The following is a 21788-nucleotide window of genomic DNA, read 5'->3' as shown; positions in this document are numbered from 1 at the left end:
TAAAGAACTGCTGCCTGCTTAATCAAGGACACTTCTTAAAGGACTATCAGAAGTTTTGCCGTTGATTAATGCAATCAATTAAATGCTGCAGCTCTAGATAGAATCAGGCAATTCTATATGTTAGCGGTATCTGAGGATTTTCATTTATGACGTAGAACCTCCATTATCTAATATTGGGCTGGTACCCATGCAAGGCTGATCCATCAACCATTGTTAAAAGAGACAGGAAGCAGGAGGAAGGATTTTATGCCCCCTCCCTACTGTGAGCTCCCTGTCTCCTGACTCCATTACAATTAAAGGTTATAATGAAATCAATATTAATTGTGTTTAAGGGGAATGGCCACGGAGGGGACCTGCCGGCCAATAGTCCACTTGCAATCAGCCCTGTTATATAAGCAACGGCTTCATATTCACTACTGAGTCTTCCCCACAAATTGCTCTCACGTTACTATGCATCTATTATACCTGTTTACTTGATGCATGGATTATCTGATCCTTCCAGAAGCCTGCCTGGTCTTCTGAATAAAGGATGAGGTTGTGAGCCCATAATTTACCCACGTCTCCAACTTAAAAGCCTGCGTACCCTGGTAATTTTGCCTCGTGTCTTTGCAAAGTACTTCTCCTGGGTTCTGGACAGCAGCTCCTGGCCACCGGCTATAGCTAGTATAATGGCATCAGCCATGCGATTGTCATGAAGGCAGAGGTCAACGGCGCTTTCAAAGTTCCCCGTCAGCAAAGCCTGAGTGATCAAGCCGTCTATATCTGCAACAAGGGAAACAAAGAAACTCACTTATCACCATCATCACAGCAGCCTAACAATGAACTGAGGAAGGTTCATGTTTAGCCAAGTTTAAAAAAACCTGGATCTTCTGTACAAAATGTGGGCATTTTTTTCTTACCTCCAGTGACGGAAATGTTAAATGTTTCATCTGCAGATGGCGGAGTGGCAGTCTCATCTTTTCTACTCTAATAGGCAGAAACGAATGTGGTTTTAGTGTGGATTTGATAATGTATTTATATTAATCCATAACTGAGAAAACAAGATATACTGATATGCTTTCATACCATCATTTTCCTAAAAGGCTGCTAACTTATTAAAGAAGAGCATTATTATGGCTGCACATATATCACAAAGTGTTGTGTCAGCAAAATTTGTTTTATCCTGCCGCAACCTGATGGGTGTGGGGGAAGAATCCCAGCCTGGTGACAAAAATGTGCATATTTAGGACTGCAACCCTATGCGCCCTTTATTGGGAGTAAGATCCTCTGAACTCAATGGGTCTTACTTTCAAGTCAATAGGCACAGGATTGGGCGCTACGTCATTCAGATGAAATGCCCAAATAACAAACCACTGTAGTTGAGAGATCTATTGAGCTGTCCATTTCTAATGCAATTGGCAAAATGCCCGGTGACGTCGAAAGGGAGGCCTCTTAAAGCACAGCATGTACAACTAAGTAATACAATTTGTATATTCCAGCTTTATAAAGTGCATCAGAACACTCCAAAGCCCAGAGGTCAAAATGGAAAGGAAGTCTGTATTTGTTTTGTGGGGGTGGATAGCATCCTTGTAGAGGGGATGATGCTAATCTGAGTAAAATCTTTCAGCGTATTTAATGTAGCCTATACATTCCTGGTTATGCTAATGGCAGACGAAGTGAAACCCAAACCTATTGCTCGTCTACTATTGCTCTTCACCATTAGCAGGGAAAGCCCATGTAATATGCATGGGGCTTGTATATCCAAAGCCACTGGCCTCCTTCCCAAGACTCAACAGCTTTGGAAATTTATGCTTCTTCCCCAGGCACCTCCATCCTCCCCACAAGCAATGGGGAGTTAAGAAGTGGGTGTCCTAAAAAAAGGTTTCCAGGCATTACTGCCCCCTGGCGCATGTCACTTCTCAATGCCCATCAAAAGAAAGTTAAGAAGCTGCACAGTGGTACCTCGGGTTAAGTACTTAATTCGTTCTGGAGGTCCGTTCTTAACCTGAAACTGTTCTTAACCTGAAGCACCACTTGAGCTAATGGGGCCTCCTGCTGCCGCCGCACCGCTGAAGCACAATTTCTGTTCTCATCCTGAAGCAATGTTCTTAACCCGAGGTACTATTTCTGGGTTAGTGGAGTCTGTAACCTGAAGTGTATGTAACCTGAAGCGTATGTAACCCAAGGTACCACTGTACTGTGCAACAGGGGGAAGAACAAGTGCCTAGCATTCACAGGAAAAACACATAACCTGGGTTAATGGTTGCATTTACTCAAGCTGCAAATTTTGACTCTTTCTTTCCCCCCTTTGTGCAAGAGACTCTGGGTAATTTTTAGTGCAGAAAATGCACAGCCTTGCACTCACATCCTTCTACAGCAGTGGTTCTCAACCTGTGGGTCCCCGGATGTTGTTGGACTACAACTCCCATCATTCCTGAGCTCTGGCCTTGCTAGCTAGGGGTGATGGGAGTTGTAGTTCAACAACATTTGAGGACCCACAGGTTGAGAAAGGCTGTTCTACAGGGATGGTGGACCTTTTTCAGCCTATGGTACCAACCCTTCCTAGGGGGCAGAGGCAAGAGTGTGCACAGCAAATGCTGGGCACGACCAGAGGCAAAATTAATGTAAGTTTTAGACATGTATACTGGTTTCTACCCAGAGACATCTCTTGTCCACTTCTATCCTCCACTCTAATGGAAGCAAGAGGTGTTATCAGAGTTCAGGGACAAATTCCAGTATGGGAAAAACACTCAAGGAGGGTGTGACTGGGGAAGGGGTATAGTTTAGAGGGAGTTCCAACAAGGTCTAGAGGGTCACATTCAGCCCTATGGGGCCTGAGACTCCCCATCCCTGCCCCACTCAGTCTCCTGTCTATGAGTGTACGGGATATGAATATTTCAGAGCAAACAGAATAGTTGGGAGTCAGTGACTAAGCACCCAATGTTTAGTACAGAAGAGAATGAATACCTCTCCCAAGAGCTGATCCTGAGCAGCCACACCTTCTTCGCCATCACTCTGCACTGGCTGGTCAGATTCCTCTACATTCTTTCCCACAGAAGAGGAAAGGATGTTTTCAAAGGTTTTAGGCAGAGAGAAAGACACCAAAGCAGTTAGAGCCAGCACCAAACAGTTCCCATTGTTAGTATAAACCTATGCACCCAATTAAAGACAAAAAGGCGACTTCTTTCTTGGCTTTCCTTTCCAAATCATCTCACAGCCTGTGAAGAAACATTTGTCAAAACATACCACTATATTGTATTTATTTCTGCATTTATACCCCATCTTTTCTCCAAGGACCTCTAAAGCAGGGGGAAAGGTTCTTCCCTTCTCCATTTTATTTTCACAACAGCCCTGCGTGGTAAGCTGGGCTGCAAGTAGTGACTGTCCCAAGGTGAGTTTTGTGGCTGAATCCTGGTCTCCTGTTGCAGCACTCTAACCACTAGACCACACTGACTTTCAGATAGGAGGGTATTTTCAACCCACACACAGACAAAGGAATGGGTGGAAGGCAAACTCACAGAAGCGACAGTCAGGGATAAAAAAAATACTCAAGATAAGGAGGGTAGCTTAGTGGCAGAATGCATGTTATTTCCTTACGGGAAACCCTGCACTATGAACCAGAAAGTTCAGCAGAAACTGCATGACCATTAGTAAGATGCTATCCCTTGTTATCTGGAGAGAGAAATAATTTGCAGGCTTGCTTGAGGATGCCTGCCATCACAGAAAACATCAACTGTGCTGACACTTTCCCTCAATGTCTAAAGTGTCAATGTCATGAAAACTGTGATCAGAACAAAACTATGTGGGTCTGCCTAAGATCCTAGACGCTGACTCTTAGTTCTTGAAACAGGCTGGAATTGTGTTTCCTTAACCCAACATTATTCCGCCTGACTGTTAAGATCGTCAGCAGAGGCCCTGCTCCACATCCCTTACTGTCTGAAGTTCGGTGGGTGCATACGCAATGCAGGGCCTTCTCAGTGGTGGCCCCTTGGCAGGTCCAAAACTTCCCTGATCCTCCCTCTTGGTGTTGATGGCTTGTAATGACCATCTCATTTCCATGGGCTTTTTGCAACTGATTTTCTTCGCCTGTATTGGTTTGTGAGCGCTTCCTCCTATTAAGGTTTTATAAGACTTTATTGCTCACTTTCCCTTATTTATCTTGCGGCATTTTAGCTACATTTAGTTTTCAAAATAACTTTCTAATGAGCTGCCCCAGGTGCCTTTAGGCACAAGAGAGAGACAGAGAGATGAATAAATAACGTACAGCTGCAGAAATGAGGTGCTACAGATGCTTTAAAAGGGAGGCAAATTAGAACACTGAACTGGAAGGGGAGAGTGGACTAGAGAGGGGAAAGAGAGAAGGAGGAAAGCGATGCAGGAAAACAGAGGACTGGGATTAAGATTGAGGAGCAAATGGACTCAAAGGATAAGGAAAAGAAACACCAGGAAGTAATTAGTAAGCAAAGCTCTTAGCGAAAGAACACACAGCTCCCTATTGAGCCTATGTTTGTGGAGGTGTGGAGGTCATGTGGAGGTGCTGCAGCAACGAAACATGTAGAGAAAGATTTTCAAGGGTTTGAGGCTGTTATAAATGCTGGGAAAGCTGGTTATATTAGACACTATGTATAGACCCTTGGCTTGCCCAAGTCTAAAGTGATTTCCTTACTCTGATCCACTGTCTGCTTCTAACCCTGCTGGAGAAAGTAGTTCTTGAATTTACAAAGCTTCGCTATTCCCCCTGCCTTTCCTCAGTAGCACAAAACTGCAGCAGTACTGCAGTTCCTGTTCCTCTCAAGCCAGGATTTCGGAGAGATCTATGGCCTTCATTTTTCAAAGGTTTCCAGCAACCTTTTAAACATTATAGATTCAGGATTCAGGGAGAAAAGCACTGGCTCTGTGGAGACAATGTGCAATAACTCTTTCCAGAGAAATGTGCAATAACTCTTTCCAGAGAAAGTGGGGAAGGTTAGCGAGATGTATTATTACACTGTCAAGATGCCCAACAACAACATAAAATGCTGCCGCAGAGGCCACATCAGAATTGTAAAGAACATTAATGGGGAGAAGGAGGAAGGGAGGCAAACCATAAAGACTTGGGTCAAGGTGGATTTATCTCCTGTGAACTGGGTTAATTGGAGTAATGAAAAAAGCAAATAACTCCTGCACAGTCTTTTTAAAAAAGGCTGAAGTTTTATTCTGCGATTAATATGAACCTTTACTGCCCAAAGTGCAACTTGTAAAATGCAGGTTAACATGACGGCAAGCTTGGCTTATTCATGCCTCTTTGAGCAAATACTAGGCTGCCAAAGAAAGGACGTTGCAGGAAAAGTGAGTTAAGTTCCAAACTCCATCCCATTTGCATAATAAAACCTTGCATTTGTTTCCTTACCTCATCTGGTTCTCTACCATGAAGACTCTCTTTATGGAGAGCTAAAGAAATCTGAAGGGAAGAGAAAAGAATTGTGGATTATCTTGGGGGGAACTCTTGAAACCCTCAGTGCTCCCAACTGACAACTCTTTTTTTCTGCAACACTTTCCTCTGCTTATTGAAGGACCTATTCTATCACGTGTCAATCTAGTATTTTAAAAAGCTGTTTCGAAGATCGGCACACATATTTTTAAAGGCTATTTCTATTTAGTGTGTTAATCTGGCCTTTACTTGTCAAGAGAAAGCAAATGATATGAATGAGCAGGGTATTAAGGTACATTCGAGACTCAACCACCTCTGTATAATGAAAACCTTTTAGTTCATTTCTATTTAATTTTTAAAAAACAATACCCTACATTAAAAACCCCAAGGCTGTTTACAACACATAAATATCAACACAATAAACGAATTCCATTAAAAGCCAATGAGGTGCCAGCCATTCAGTTCTATACACAGAATTATTGATGAGTGACCATGCCAACAGCTTCATTAAAAAAACATTGTGCCTGGGGTGGTGTACAAATATTATTATTTAGTAGCATTAGCATTTACCTTTTTCCGTAGGTCATCTTTCCTGAAGCCCAGGAGTTCCAAGCATTTGCCACGTGAATCCTCTTCGAAATGCACCTTTTAAAAAAAATGTTAGGAAAAAGGAAGCGTTGTAGAAAACAGAGGTTCGTTTTTATTCCCTTTCCCACAATGTCTACCATCCTGCACCTTCCATTCTGTACAATTAACAGTTGCAAAGCAAACCTGTGAATTTGCAGCAAGATGCTAACGAAACCCTGATGCCCCTTGTATCTCTGCAAGGAGGAAGGACTGCAATGGAACATTAAGCAGAGCGGTACAAAGAATTGTGTGTTTTAAGGGCAGTCCATGCTAAAAAGCAGGGAGAGCCAAAGTTGTGCCTTCCAGATGTGGGTGGACTACAACTCCCATCATCTCTCATCATTGACGATGTTGCCAAGCAAGAACATGGCAGAAGAACAGCCCTGCCAGATCAGGCCAAAGGCCAGCATCTGGTCTAGCATCCTGTTCTCACAGTGGCCAACCAGAAGCCCAGAAGTAGGACCTGAGTGCACTCTACTGTACTTGAGATCCCCAGCAGCTGGTCTTCAGAGGCATAGTGCCTGTGACAGTAGGTGGAACATGGCCATTTTGGCTTGTAGCCACTGATGGCCTTATCGTGCACAAATTTGTCTAGTCCTCTTTTAAAGGCATCCAAGTTTGTGGTCATTACTAGCAAAGCACTGGGTTTTTAAGGTAACTGGGAGCTAATGCACCATCAAAAAATCTAAGATTACCTTTAAGAAAGACCACACGTTCCTCTCAAAGTCATTCTTGGCAGCATCAATTTTCTTCTGGCAATAGTTGACAAATGCTTCTGCCTGCACAGCCTCCTGCAGCTGATCGGAGCGGCTCAGGAATTCCTTCTCGGTGACAACTTGGCTGACGTAGACGTGGTAGTGATGCTGGGGATGCTCTGCTCCTTGCTGCTGGGGCTTGCTGTTCTCAAAGGTAACTAGCTTTCCGCCAAACTGGAATTCAAGGGCAGCGCAGATACAGTTTAGGGAAGAGTTTCAAATCCATTACCATCAAAATCCATGCTTCCGTTTTAATATGCACGCTCAAAAGAAAAGAACGTTCTGAAGATCTGAGGTTTGCTTTAAAGCAGACGTTTGACAGGGGTGGGTGAATTGCAAACTAGCGTTGCAGTGTAGATTTGTGAAGATGCTGTGCCAGGGACGGAGAGCCACTTTTGGCTCAAGGGAAAGAATCCAGGGGCCACATGCCCTGTGGTAGACTGAGCCAAAGGTGGTAACAACAACAACAACAACAACAACAACAACAACAACAACAACAACAACAACAACAACAACAATATATTTATACCCCTCCCATCTGGCTTGTCTTCCCCAGCCACTCTGGGCGGCTTTCAAAAAAATATTAAAATACCGTAATACATCAAACATTAAAAGCTTCCCTAAACAGGGCTGCCTTCCGATGTCTTCTAAAAGTCTGGTAGTTGTTGTTCTCTTTGGCATCTGGTGGGAGGGCGCCACTACCGAGAAGGCCCTCTGCCTGGTTCCCTGCAACTTGGCTTCTTGCAGTGAGGGAACTGCCAGAAGGCCCTCGTAGGCAGAGCAACAGGTACAAGTTTTACCTGGTTTCTACAGGTACCTCTCCTCTCCTTGTCCTCAATCCAGACAAGAAGCATGACCAAAATTCAAGGACACATTCTAGCTAGGCAAAAACACTCAAGGAGGATGGAAAGCAGGATTGGTGAAAGGTGTGTCCTGGGAAGAATTTGGAGGAGCAGGCAGAGAAGCCTGGAGGGTCACATTTGGGCCCTGGACCTGAGGTTCCCCACTCCTTATTTATTGCTGACATGGGCAGAGTTTGCATGGGAAAAAGTGCACACACCTATAAAGGGCTCCGGGTCTCTTAACTAGGGGAGGGAAAGCAGAGAACTGTCCACTGGAGCCATGTCACAATTTTGAGGACATAGCTTAAACACACACACACACACTCTCCACCCTGAGAAAGTATAGGAATTAAGTGACATATTTTGGGGCTTAGTTAATCAATATATTTACCCCATTCTCTTAACAAATGTAGAAGTAATAATAAAAGAAGTAACAACACCTCACCAGTTATAGAAGGTGTGACCTTTTTCTGAACCAAGAGACAGATGAAAGCAGATGCTCTACCTATAATAGTTTGTCCCTAGCAAGTTTATCACACACTGTCAGCTGAAGATCTAATTTCACGGCAGTATTTTGAACAGGGCTTAACACCACAGACACATTATACCGAGTGCCGGTTGTGTGATTACTTCATCACAAGGGGAACATGATATACCGCATATCCTCGATTTTAAACTTCACAAAGGAGCAGAACAACACATTCATAGAACAGGCAACTCAGCAGAAGAGTTAAACAGCCCACCCCATGAGAGTGCAATTAGGATTCCACTTACTGAAAAAGATGCACCGACAGGTCGGCGAATCCACTTGGGTGGCTTCTTCAAGGGCAGGATTCTGCTCTGTGGAGTGGTCTGCTGTGGGAGCTGCAATGGAGGAAGTGGCTGCCCTGTTCCAAATGGATCGAGATTACCAAAGGAGGATGAGAGCTTTCGGAAAGGAGAGAGAAAGAGAAAGACAGATGGGTCTAAAACTCATTCGCATTATCACCACCCGTTTACCCAACCAGTTATCAATTCTTGGGTTTGCTTTTTGGAGTTTAATTTGTTTGTATATTCAAGGGGTGGATTAGAAGCCCATCTGAGCTGCAGAGTCAACAGTTCCTGTCAATATCTCAACTGTCCATACAAAAAAGAACATGATTGTTCTGTTTGGCAAGCAGGATGCACAGCTTCATAGCAAACCACACCACCATTTTATAATAAAAACCTTCTAAAAAGTTAGCTCCACCCTACAAATAGGACTCCTCTCAGGATAACAGTCACTGCCTGTGTACACAACGGTAACTTTTGACAGTCAAAGCAATTTTTTAAAAGTATTTCATCATGCATTGCAAACATCTGTCTTCCGTCAATTTGATATGCAGTGTTTTGTTTTAAATACCTTGTCTGCTTGCTTCTGTCGCAGGCTGTCAGTGCTTCCCCCCATGATGGAGTAAACGCTGATCCTCCCATCAAAAGAAGCAGCAGAGAGAAGAGCAGGGTTCCTGGGACACCACTGGACGTCAAAGCACCACTGGGTGCTGGTCGGAAGCTCATACAACACCTGTATCCAAAACCAAACATATTACAATAAAAATGGCGGAGACCTAAACGGCTTAAGAAGGACCACCCAGCCACATCCAGAAAGCTAGTTTGGAGACAAAAGCTAATCCTGCCTCTTTCTGCTGCTCCGAGTGCAAAGTCTGCGCACTCTTTTTGCAATACCCAAACAAGAAATGTCTCTCCATTTCAAAAGCTTGCAAGTAAGTGTTCAATCAGTACCTCTCCTGTGTTTGGATTGGAGCAAAGAATTTTAGCATCCTTTCCACAGCTCAGCAACAGTTCGGGATCCGCCATACTCCAAGCTATTGTCAAAATGCCCCTGTGGGAAAAGTTGCAACCAATGAAGCCTTTGTAAAAGTTGAAAACAAACTCTGAAATACCTGCAGTATTTTTTTGTTTGTCTTTTAGAAAATATTTAAATACGGTTTATGTACATCGGAATCTACAAACATATAATACAACGCATATATCAAACAATACAAAACATACATATCTACAAAACATACATTACCTATATACGTACCCAGCACGAACACACCCACCATGAATTGACTTCCAACCGTTCTCATTGTGCTAGTTTACATTTATTTAATCTGCACACATTTCATTTTGGATGTTCGATTCTTCCAAATATTTTCCAAGCTAAGTTCATTATATTCTCTTTATTTCTAGATTTATTCACTGTCTGTCAGGAGATCTACCTTCTCCACATAGTTTTTAAGATATTCTTTAAAGATAGCCCATTCCTTATTAACTTTTTGTAAGGTGTTTCCTCTTACTCTCCGTGTTGATTTAGCAATGCGTAAGTATTCAATCATTTTTGCTAAGCAGTCTGTTTTTGTGGGGACATAGCAAAATCCACATAGCAAACTGCTGCTAGCAATGAAGGAGGATGTCGTTAGCATTTTCAACGTCTGTCAACCACGCAGCCTGTCAGATATGCGAGAAACCAAAAATATGCATATACCTTGCATGGCTTTCTAGAACACGAAGCGGAGAAGATGCAAATCGGAGGTCCCACATCTGGATTACAGGCAGCCTGTCGTCTTCCGAAGCCAGAACCATTTGTGTAGCGACATCAGGATGCCAGGCCAGCCCTGAGCAGTGCATCTGAAATTGTACAACCAGTGCTCTCAGTAGCAACATCAAGCAGGCTTAGAAGAAACCAGACCGCTGCCTTCTATCCAAGACCTCCTTTGCACAGCTCTTTGCCAGTGCTGCTACCTCTGCCTCTGCGCTGGGCTGGGCACATGTAAAAGCTTTTGCCCATGTGGTTGGTCACTCCCAAACCAGATGCAGACATACCATACAAGCCCGCTCATGTCCCTTTATTAGAACAGGATGCATTGCAACATTTTGCAGTGGGTCCTACTTCCCTTTACCCTAATTTTGCAAGTACAGACAATCGCCCATCTAGTCCAGCATCCTGTTCTCACTGGAGCCAAGCAGATCCCTTTGGGAGACCTGCAAGCAGGACCTGCGACTCATCCATACTCTATTTATGAATAAGCCAGCTCACAACCTGAACAGGCCAAAGATGGAGAGAACAGGCATGCATACCCCCTCTCCATGCATGTAACAAAACACAGACAATTCATACCCCCTGCCACATGTGAATAGGCCCAATTTACAGGATTTTTCCCTGTACAAAAGGTGGGGGAGCAGAAAGATTGTGCAATGCTCACAACAAGTAGAGCGCTTCATTAACTTTTATCGTTTTCAATCTTTTTGGGTTGACCTTCAGGGTTACTCCTCCCAAGGGGAACATACAGTGATAAAACCATTTTCATGTTGTTACTCTATGTCAGGTGAGAGGAATCTTTTTTTGCAGCTCACTATTTTCTGAGCAATCTGGGAAGGGGGAAGGGGGAAAGACATGCCAGTGGTGGGAGGTTCCAGAGGCAGAAGTGGGTGGGGGCAAGGAATCTGAAATTTAACAGGGCACTAAGCTAGTTTTGATACACTCTATCCTCCATTCAGACAAGCAAGAGGCATTGTAGGAGTTCCAGGACAAATTCAATCAAGGCATAAACGCTCAGAAGAAGCAGAGCCTGGGGCGGCTGCAGCCTGGAGAAACCACCAAGGCCAGGCAGAGAGGCTTGGGGGGCCACATGTTGCCTCTGGACCCAAGGCTCCCTCCACTTCCTCTATGAACATGGGGAAGGAAGACAGATGCCCACACCTCCGAAGGAAATTTTCAACCAGCCTTAACAAATACTCAACCGGCGTGAGTGCCTACAACAAACTGGCTGAATAGTTACCCGGTTACTGTGGTCGCTGACTTTGATGATAGGTTCATTCTTCCTGAGATCCCACACTGTAGCACGGCCACTAGGGCTTGCAGAAGCCAAGATATGCTGGACTTGCCTGTTCCAAGCAATGCAGCTTATGTCTTCAGGAGGCTGTTGGAAACAGAACCCATCATCAGTTTCTCATTCTACGGCACTAAAATATGCAATGTCTGGCAGACCTTTCTTATTATTAAGCTCTTCAAAAACTTGGCAGACCTCCATTGAAAATGACAATAAAAACTGTTTCCCAACCTTGGCTCTCCAGCTGTTTTGGGACTACAACTCCCATCATCCCTAGCTAGCAAGACCAGTGGTCAGGGATGATGGTAGTTGTAGTCCCAAAACAACTAGAGACCAAAGGCTAGGAAACACTAGTTTAACCTATTATCCTTAGTTCTCACTTTAAATGAGTTGTACCTGAGGCTCAATTCACGTTTACATGCACATCAATCAGTGATAATTTTAGCCTGTCATTTACTCAATAAAGCATCCAGCTACCCTAAGTTTCATGGTTAACCCGTTCATCTCTACAATGCCCAAGCACTTTTCAGAAGGATGTATCATCACACAATTACAGGTTTCTCAAAAAGCTTTACAGGATTCTAAGATGTTCCCTTCCACCAAAAGTATCTTAAGTAGGGGAGGAGAACCTGCAAATCTCCAAATGTAACTGGACATCCAACCTCCATCACTTGACCACTGGCCCCACTAGCAGGGGCTGATGGAAGTTTGAGTTTGAGGATGCCTGGGGGACCACAGACTCCCCATCCTCAATCATAAACAGACTGTAAGATGACAATCGGCTCATTCTCTCACCAACCAATCAAATGGTTTTAAGACCTGGCAAAATATGTACCTGAGTCTTGGCTCCTGGAGTCATAGGCGTTGCAAAATTGTTCAAGTCCCATATGTAGATCTCAGACTCATTTGCACCAGAGGCAACTAGGTTTGTCTATAAAACAGAGAACACACAATCAGGGCCATGCGATAAGGACTGAATATCATCTCAAGTGCTGCTATATTAGGCTCTGTGATTAATGTGCCGAAAGAAAGATCTAACCTGGAAGAGATTGACATCCAGAGCTCTAACAGGCCCCGTGTGCTTGTCTTTCTGCGCAATCACAACTTCCTCTTCACCTGCCAATATTTTAGCTGGGTCATACAAAATGATGTTTCCGTTTTCGCCACCGGCAATGAGTACCCCCGAAAGATCCCCATCAGATGCCATTCTGTGAGGACCCCATATCAGTTTGTGATACCTGCAAAACAATGTAAGAACATGGGAAGAGGTCTGCTGGATCAGGCCAAAGACCCCTCTAGCCCAGCACTTTGTATTCAGTGCAAAGTAATTCAATACGACGGTCTTAAGTAACCAAGCCAGACACCTCCAATGACAATGCAAGCAGCCGAGAGAAGCACAGTGTTTTTGCTGTCTGTCATTAAATCGGCCATGAAAGATGGAGTCTGTTCAAAATCTACATGAGGAACAGCATAGTCTTTTGCATCTATGGACACCACCCAAGCCACTCTGTCCTGAGAAGCAGCCATTATTAGCTCAGCACAAGTGCTGCTCAAGCAGTAAACAGGTAGAATTATTTCCATTAGCTGAATGTACACTCAGGACAATTGTAGTTCTATGTGAAGGAAATGCAATAGCAGCAAGGAAGGGATACAGGGCCACCTTTACAAATAAAGGCCACCATTCAGAGCTTTTCTGCGGGGCCAGGAGCCTTGGCACATCATAGGAACATAGGATCTACAGCCCAGGGATAAGGAAATTGGCCCTCCAGGTCTTGCAGGACTACAGCCAAAGGGGGTTTGAATCCAAAAATTGATATGAACCCTGTTGTGACGTCTGTGCTTAGGCAGCCAGGGAGCCAGTCAGAGCAGTACAGTCTACCTAATTATTATTATTATTATTATTATTATTATTATTATTATTTATTATTTATACCCCGCCCATCTGGCTGGGCTTCCCTAGCCACTCTGGGCGGCTTCCAAAAAAATACTAAAACACTGCAATACATCAAACATTAAAAGCTTCCCTAAACAGGGCTGCCTTCAGATGTCTTCTAAAAGTCTGGTAGTTGTTGTTCTCTTTGACATCTGGTAGGAGGGCGCTCCACAGGGAGGGTGCCACTACCGAGAAGGCCCTCTGCCTGGTTCCTTGTAACTTGGCTTCTTGCAGTGAGGGAACCGCCAGAAGGCCCTCGGAGCTGGACCTCAGTGTCGGGTAAAACGATGGGGGTGGAGACGCTCCTTCAGAGACGCTCCTACCTACCCCTGACGCAACTGTTCTGCACCTAAGCATGTTGCTTTTGCCAACATCTTCTTTCTCCCTCTCACCTCCAGGGACCAGCAAGTGCAGGAGACACAGCAAGGACAGTAAGGCCCAGCTCTGTGTAGGGCTTTCTCTCTCTGCTGCAGCAGTATGGAGAGTCAGACATTGCTGAGTTATGCCCAAATGCACAGTGGCATGACAATGAAGCTGTGTGCTTTCTAGTGGGCAAAGGACCTTGGGGATGGATGTAAGTCAAACTAACAAACGTGGATAGGCGAGACTGATGGGAACTGCGGTCCAAACATTTAGAGGGCACCAGTTTGGCGAGAGCTGGTTTATCATGGCATAAACTATCAGGAGAAAAAACCTCCAGATCTTGAAAGCTGTGCCCCTTTGACTGCTAATACTTACATCCTGAGCTTTTCATTTACATTATCAGACAGTTTTTAAAGTCTGCACATACCTATGAGTGGATGAGAAAGTAGCACAGGACTTCATATCCAGCGACGGGTCAGTCAGGTCAAGTTCAAATATTTCCAGGGAAGCACTGGTACTGAAGCTTGCATCTAACTGCTGAGCAGATGTACCTGCAGAGACATGTGGAATGCCTTACTACTGATGTACTGTAAACATAACACTTGGGAAGCCCAAAACAACCTCACACACTTAAGGGAAGAGATAAAACCGAACACTGTTTTTAAAAACATATTTTTAAAACACGCAAACACATCCTCATCAGATTCTGAATCTTTTTGCTGTTTGTGACATTACAAAACCTCCTTTTTTATATACCAGTTGTGGAATTTCTCTTGCCCTTAATAACGTTGGGAATTGGCAAGGAAAAGAAAGGATTTTAGTGCACCACAGTATAGTGTGGTGCTGAAGCCCTGCACAAGTCCACTGACTCTATTAAGTCTGCAATCCTGTGCACAGTTAACTGGGTTTGAGCCACATAGAACACGGTTCAATGAACTAAACAGGTTTACATATCTAGGAGTCTGATTCAATAGCTATGAAAGATAACTGGATTTGAAATGTACAGAGGCAATGTACCTCTAAATACCAGCTGCTAGTGCTAAACTAGAGACTAAGGCTGTTGCCTTCATGATGACCTTATGAATACACAGAGATACCAGCTGCTGTTGAGAAGATGAACACAGATGGATGTTGGTCTCATCCAGCAAAGCAAATCTCAAATTCACATTTAGTGCAAGTTCAAGCTAAGTGTTGTTATTTGGAGACCTTTGGTAATAATAATAATAATAATAATAATAATAATAATAATAATATAATAATAATAATAATAATAATTTATTTATACCCCGCCCATCTGGCTGGGCTTCCCTAGCCACTCTGGGCAGCTTCCAAAAAAATACTAAAACACTGCAATACATCAAACATTAAAAGCTTCCCTAAACAGGGCTGCCTTCAGATGTCTTCTAAAAGTCTGGTAGTTGTTGTTCTCTTTGACACCTAGTGGGAGGGCGCTCCACAGGGAGCGTGCCACTACCGAGAAGGCCCTCTGCCTGGTTCCTTGTAACTTGGCTTCTTGCAGTGAGGGAACCGCCAGAAGGCCCTCGGTGCTGGACCTCAGAGACCTTTGGTCTCCAATTAACAAGTCTAATAAGTAACAACTACAACAACTTTTAAAAGCCAGAACAAAAACCCCAAACAAATACAGGCAAGGGCTTTTATTTACAGGTAAACCTTTTCTTCTTTGGGATGTGATTTTTATTTTTTTCTGCATGCTATTCTCACCATCTTTCAGCATTCAGAAGAGCAATATTTTAATGAGGGCTCAAAAAGCGCTCAAAATCCCTAAGTGGCTGGCATCAGAACTAAAGTGCCATGTCTGCAGACATCTGAATTAATATTTCAGATGTAAGCATGCTAGTATCAGATTTCTAAATGTCCAGGTGACTGATATTTTCCTCAGCTGGGAGCTTCAACTGAAGCCGAAAGGCTGGCTCTAGAGTGCCCCCATCCACGAAGGGCAGGGGTTCTACGACTTGCAGAGGAGAGTTCTGCTCATGGGACCTCTGGATCCAACACATGATATTTTCACATTGCAATGAAATAATAACTCACCAGTAGCCAAGTAGATGGGGTGATGGTGAGATGGACTCCATGCCTGCATGGCAGTACGGTCTATCTCTTTTAGCTTCATCCTGCTGAGAGAGTACAATACACAGACAGCATCACTACAGGAGAAGGTGAGAAACTGGACAAAAATGAAGACTTCACACACTCTGCTCTTAACCCAAAACTGTTCGGAGGAGGCAATATTTAAATCCTTCTGATTGGAAGAATAAAAAATAGAGTCCATGTTTGCGTCAAAGTAGTCTTCAGAATATTCACCAATACAGTGGTACCTCTACTTACGAACACGATCTGTTTTGGGGTGCCATTCGCACCCCGGAAAGTCCGTAAGTAGAGTGCTGCTACAGCGCGTGCACAATAATTGTTTCTGCGCATGCGCAAAGCACACAGATCACTTCTGTGCATGCATGCAGATCACTTCTGCGCGTATGGTAGACCCGGAAGTAAACACTTCCAGGTTTGCCGTGTTCGTAACCTGAAAAGCCACAACGTGAAGCAAACATAACACAAGGTATGACTGTGTTAAGAAAAGAAATCCTAGATGAGTTTAAATCAGTAGACCACAGTGGTGGCTCCTCGCTTGTGGAATGCTCTTCCCAGAGAGTTCATATTCTGTTCCAACTGCTCTGGCCCGAAGTCAAGTTGGGTCCGGAGTAAGCAAAGACTGAGAAAACTGTCTAAACTGAAGGCTATAACGCAGCTCATAAATAAACAAACACACCTAATCCTCACATGGCACTCTGGTATTATTGATATTTCTTTGCTGTCCTCCTCACAAACAGCTTCTTCATTCAAAACCAGAAATTCTTGCATGGCTCAATACCAACAGGGCATGTGGCTCTGAAGCTCTATATATGAAACTGACAGTGACGTTTTCCTATTCGTTTTTGATTAGCAGCGAGCTGCCAAACAAATTGTGGTTGATTATGGCTTCTTTGAAACCAGTTGAGTAGAAGCCATGGTTTATAAAGCTAGCTTGTTTCAACAAACCATAGTTAACATTAACCACAGTTTAAGGTTCAGATAGCAGGCTGATCACCGAAGAATTGATGCTTTTGAACTATGGTGCTGGAGGAGACTCTTGAGAGTCCCATGGACTGCAAGAAGATCAAACGTATCCATTCTGAAGGAAATCAGCCCTGAGTGCTCACTGGAAGGACAGATCCTGAAGCTGAGGCTCCAATACTTTGGCCACCTCATGAGAAGAGAAGACTCCCTGGAAAAGACCCTGATGTTGGGAAAGATGGAGGGCACAAGAAGAAGGGGACGACAGAGGACGAGATGGTTGGACAGTGTTCTCGAAGCTACCAGCATGAGTTTGACCAAACTGCGGGAGGCAGTGGAAGACAGGAGTGCCTGACGTGCTCTGGTCCATGGGGTCACGAAGAGTTGGACACGACTAAACGACTAAACAACAACAACAAGGTTCAGATAGAATGCTAAACTGTAGTTAAGCAAAGGCAGAAGCAAGAGCTTGCACACTCCTTCTGGTGGCCGTGCCAGGTGACACAATGCAACATCAAATGAGTACTAAAACACTGTAAATAAAGGTTTTTGTTAATGTAACCTGTTCTGTGAACGTAACCCCTGCATAAGCGGGGAGACACCTGTATGAGAAAGGGGATTTTGACTTAAACCTCAGGAAGAACCTTCTGAGAGTTAAGAGCTGTTTGATAGTGGAACAGACTCCCTTGGGAGGTTGTGGACTCTCCCTTAGATGGAGGTTTTTAAGCAGAGGTTGGGTGACCACCAGAGATGGATGCTTTAGTTGAGATTTCTGCACCGAAGGGGGTTGGATTAAGATGACCCTCGTGGTCCCTTTCAACACTATGATTCTATAGAATGCTGGCATGCACTCATTTATAAGAAGAAACTGCAATCAAGTTCTGGAATACCGTTATCCAAAATTCTACCTCCAGACCTCCACCTAAGTGCCAGCGAAAAGGACAACGTGGCCCTCACTCCGATGGCCAACTGCCCAGAATTTTGTTCCAACCACAGCTTCCTCTTAAAACGCTTTAACTAAAACCTTAAACTGGAACTATGTGATCATGCCACAAAAGCTTTAATTAGAACTAGAAACAAGCTAAAAGAAGAAAGTGTAAAACAGAAAGTACCGCAAAACTTTCAGATAAGCATCTCTCAGAAAGTACTTTCGAGGATTATTTGCCAACTGCTCAAACTGATATCATCAGTGCTGAGTCTCCCTATTCCTTTTTGCTGTCTCCTAACCAGAAACCCTATAATTCTTATAGGAGCACAGCATTGAAGGAAAGGATTAATATTTTTAAAACTATGTGACTAGTGGGGTGCCACAGGGTTCTGTCTTGGGCCCGGTCTTATTCAACATCTTTATCAATGACTTGGATGATGGACTCAAGGGCATCCTGATCAAATTTGCAGATGACACCAAACTGGGAGAGGTGGCTAACACCCCAGAGGACAGGATCACACTTCAAAACGACCTTGACAGATTAGAGAACTGGGCCAAAACAAACAAGATGAATTTTAACAGGGAGAAATGTAAAGTATTGCACTTGGGCAAAAAAAATGAGAGGCACAAATACAAGATGGGTGACACCTGGCTTGAGAGCAGTACATGTGAAAAGGATCTAGGAGTCTTGGTTGACCACAAACTTGACATGAGCCAACAGTGTGACGCGGCAGCTAAAAAAGCCAATGCAATTCTGGGCTGCATCAATAGGAGCATAGCATCTAGATCAAGGGAAGTAATAGTGCCACTGTATTCTGCTCTGGTCAGACCTCACCTGGAGTACTGTGTCCATTTCTGGGCACTACAGTTCAATAAGGACACTGACAAACTGGAATGTGTCCAGAGGAGGGCAACCAAAATGGTCAAAGGCCTGGAAACAATGCCTTATGAGGAACGGCTAAGGGAGCTGGGCATGTTTAGCCTAGAGAAGAGGAGGTTAAGGGGTGATATGATAGCCATGTTCAAATATATAAAAGGATGTCACATAGAGGAGGGAGAAAGGTTGTTTTCTGCTGCTCCAGAGAAGCGGACATGGAGCAATGGTTCCAAACTACAAGAAAGAAGATTCCACCTAAACATTAGGAAGAACTTCCTGACAGTAAGAGCTGTTCGACAGTGGAATTTGCTGCCAAGGAGTGTGGTGGAGTCTCCTTCTTTGGAGGTCTTTAAGCAGAGGCTTGACAACCATATGTCAGGAGTGCTCTGATGGTGTTTCCTGCTTGGCAGGGGGTTGGACTCGATGGCCCTTGTGGTCTCTTCCAACTCTATGATTCTATGATTCTATGTCTTGTGTAAATGTAGTCTCAGCAACAGCCTTTTCCCATAGCAAGGAAACTGAAGTGACTGTACCCCAACTGTGGAATGCTCTAACCACAGAAGCTCATCTAGTACCCATGTTGTGGTCTTCTTGGTACCTGGAGAACAAACTTTGATTTTCCCTTGCTTTTCACTACTGGTGCCTTTTCAATACTGTGTGCCAACACTGTTCTCTGTGATTGTTTTTTTTAAAAAACAACACAGGCTAATCTCTCACTCAGTGTTAGATATTTCCTGGGTACAAAGTTGGTGACTGACATCTCCATCGAGCCAGTTTAAAAACCTCTGTCTCAGTCCATAGTTAATTCCATTTCCATTTCTACTGTATGAGTTTCTCCTTCTTGCACAAAGGGACAAGTGAACAGTTGTAGGAGCAAGCTAAAGTCAAGCAATGTAGCTCAGATCATAGAATTGTAGAATTGTAGCACTGTCTTATATATCTGTGTTTCTGACATTGCTCTACTTCTGCTGGTTTCAACATCTTACATGTTGCGCGTAATCTATCAAAATCCTGTGCGCTCTTATGCTAAGAAAAGTTGAGGCAATACAATATGTTGCTATGTGCATATTGTATATGTTCTCTGGTACCAATCCTGCAACAGCTAACCACACCACTTCTTCATTTTAAGTACCGTACAGCTTTTAAAGTTACACTTCCTGAAATGGAGAATTTTCAACAAATCATGCAATAGGAATCTAGGTGTGAGCTGCAGCAGTAGTCTATACAATGAAAATGGAAGTTGATCTGGAGCCAATAAAGAAATATCATTTGGAAGTGACCATAGCATCTTAAATATTCACCTTTCTTTAATAGTGACTGTTCCTAATTCTGCACATGCCCACTTCTTCTTCAACTTGTGCATGGACAGCCAGTATGCTGCCTTTATTTGGGTGTTAGATTATGACAGGCCAGGGTTCAAATCTCCATTCAGTCATGAAGATCACTGGGTGAGCAGCCTAAACTACCCCACAGGCTTGTTGTTAGAATAAAGTGGGGAAGGCAAGAACCATGCCCACTACCTTGAGCTCCTTGGAGGAAGGATGGTGTATAAAGACAATAAATAAATAACATATTACTTTTGTTCGCTTAGTGCTGGACAAATTGCAAGTCCTCCAAAGAATTCAGAAAAATAATACAGTAAGGGAGAGATATTTCCATTACTGAACTTTCAAAGTAACACTGCAGCCCTGTCTCCTGCTAGTCCTAGAGATACATAGGAGTTTACAACCTTCCACGGTGTCCAGCTACAAAGAAAGCTATTACTTGGCACTGTAACCTTTGATACTAACACAGCACCAAAGGAAGTGCTGCCTCTCATTAAGAGAGATTAATAGGAAAAAGGGACCCAAGGTTACTTAATCCTAACTGATATCTCTTGAAATCTGTAGTCTTCAAACTTTGCAGACTTGGAACCTGCCTTTAATCCAAACATGCATTTGGGAACCCATTTGTTAATTTTTAATCATCTATTTGTATGGCGGTAACACTGCTGTTGTAACCCAACCTAGCTCAGGCTTGCAATTCAGTACTGGATCCCAATTTACCAGCTGAAGATCACTGATAAGCCACCATGGTTAAGAAGCAGATCTTTCCTAAGAATATACAAGTCTGCATGCAAACCCTCTTGCTACCAACTGCAAATACAAAATCAATGCCACATATGAAAGCTTACACTCTTGTCGTTCCATGGTAATTAATCCAAAACTAACAAGACTCCTAATTTTTGTATTAACAGACATTACGGTCTGCCATTCAACAACTTAACACTGAAATATGTGTATATCTGTGATATTACTAGCAGCCCCATATCCAAAAAACTGCAGCTTTGAAAGGTTCAGCCCACCATCTTGATTCAAAATGGTATCCTACTGTATCCAAACACAGATGAGAACATGCTGCTTGAGCCAGGAACCACTGTGCAAAATTTGATTACAATACTGTATCATAAAAGATGTCCAAACTCATACAGAAAAACAACTTTCCAAAATTCACTGCAGGTAGAAATTAACATTTTGCCATTTGATCTCTAGCCTTATCTTTGGTGTGCCCTCCAAGGGTGGTAGATATTCTAAATTAAGGGGCCCTGAATAAAAGTGCCACTTTGTGTACAAAACACTAGGAAAGTGCCACTTTGTGTACAAACGGTAGGAAAACTCTTCTGGGTAGAAAATATCAGTGACACGCTCAAGATCGCTGAGAGATTTTAAACACAATAATCAACTTCAGCTTCCAGTATGTATTTCAAGACAATCGGAGAATAGGCGAAAACTTAAATCTGAAGGTCTTTGTCATGGTACACTAGCTGTAGAAGGCACTTTACGCAATATTTCAGGGGTGGCCAACTCCCACCTCACCCCCTTTGATTTCCCTAACTTAGATTTCCCCTAAAAGCTCAAAAATCTTTGACTTCCCAAAATAAGCTCAACGACTTTGGTCAATGCAGTGGGTTGATCACCGCCAGTTTTTTTATAGTGGAAGTAGATCGAAGTCTCTTGGAAGTTGGAAAAGCCTGCAATATTTCAATGCGTGCTTAGCTGTTGAAGCCAGGATCCTAATTTTCAAGTATGAAACTAGGGAAGGGAGCAGCAGCTCCTTCAGGTGTATGAATGCAAAAAAATATTGATGCAACAGTATGATTTTGCTGCTATGC

The 21788-nt window shown here is 43.5% G+C and overlaps 1 protein-coding gene across 29 annotated transcripts in view; it reads right to left on the bottom strand.

Moving 5' to 3' along the window:
• SEC31A (SEC31 homolog A, COPII coat complex component) overlaps positions 1–21788 on the bottom strand; it is a 59224-nt gene that overhangs the window by 30477 nt on the left and 6959 nt on the right. For 11 of the 29 annotated variants that reach the window (XM_083570966.1, XM_083570988.1, XM_083570963.1 and 8 more), the window contains 15 exons: positions 15816–15898; positions 14191–14314; positions 12507–12705; positions 12303–12398; positions 11417–11557; positions 10123–10265; positions 9375–9474; positions 8995–9156; positions 8388–8540; positions 6712–6945; positions 5960–6034; positions 5369–5419; positions 2947–3024; positions 900–966; positions 584–762 (listed from right to left, as the gene is read on the bottom strand). In XM_083570966.1, the coding sequence (XP_083427092.1) occupies positions 584–762; positions 900–966; positions 2947–3024; positions 5369–5419; positions 5960–6034; positions 6712–6945; positions 8388–8540; positions 8995–9156; positions 9375–9474; positions 10123–10265; positions 11417–11557; positions 12303–12398; positions 12507–12705; positions 14191–14314; positions 15816–15894 (1881 nt within the window). In that variant the 5' untranslated portion in view covers positions 15895–15898. The remainder of the gene's footprint in view (positions 1–583; positions 763–899; positions 967–2946; positions 3025–5368; positions 5420–5959; positions 6035–6711; positions 6946–8387; positions 8541–8994; positions 9157–9374; positions 9475–10122; positions 10266–11416; positions 11558–12302; positions 12399–12506; positions 12706–14190; positions 14315–15815; positions 15899–21788) is intronic. The other 18 variants (XM_083570964.1, XM_083570967.1, XM_083570987.1 and 15 more) reach the window with 3 other exon arrangements.

This window comes from Podarcis filfolensis (assembly GCF_964270895.1).
Source record: "Podarcis filfolensis genome assembly, chromosome: 9".
In the NCBI taxonomy this organism is placed as follows: domain Eukaryota; kingdom Metazoa; phylum Chordata; class Lepidosauria; order Squamata; family Lacertidae; genus Podarcis; species Podarcis filfolensis.
The sequence above is the reverse complement of the archived record's forward strand: the minus strand, read 5'-3'. Positions and strand labels throughout refer to the sequence as shown.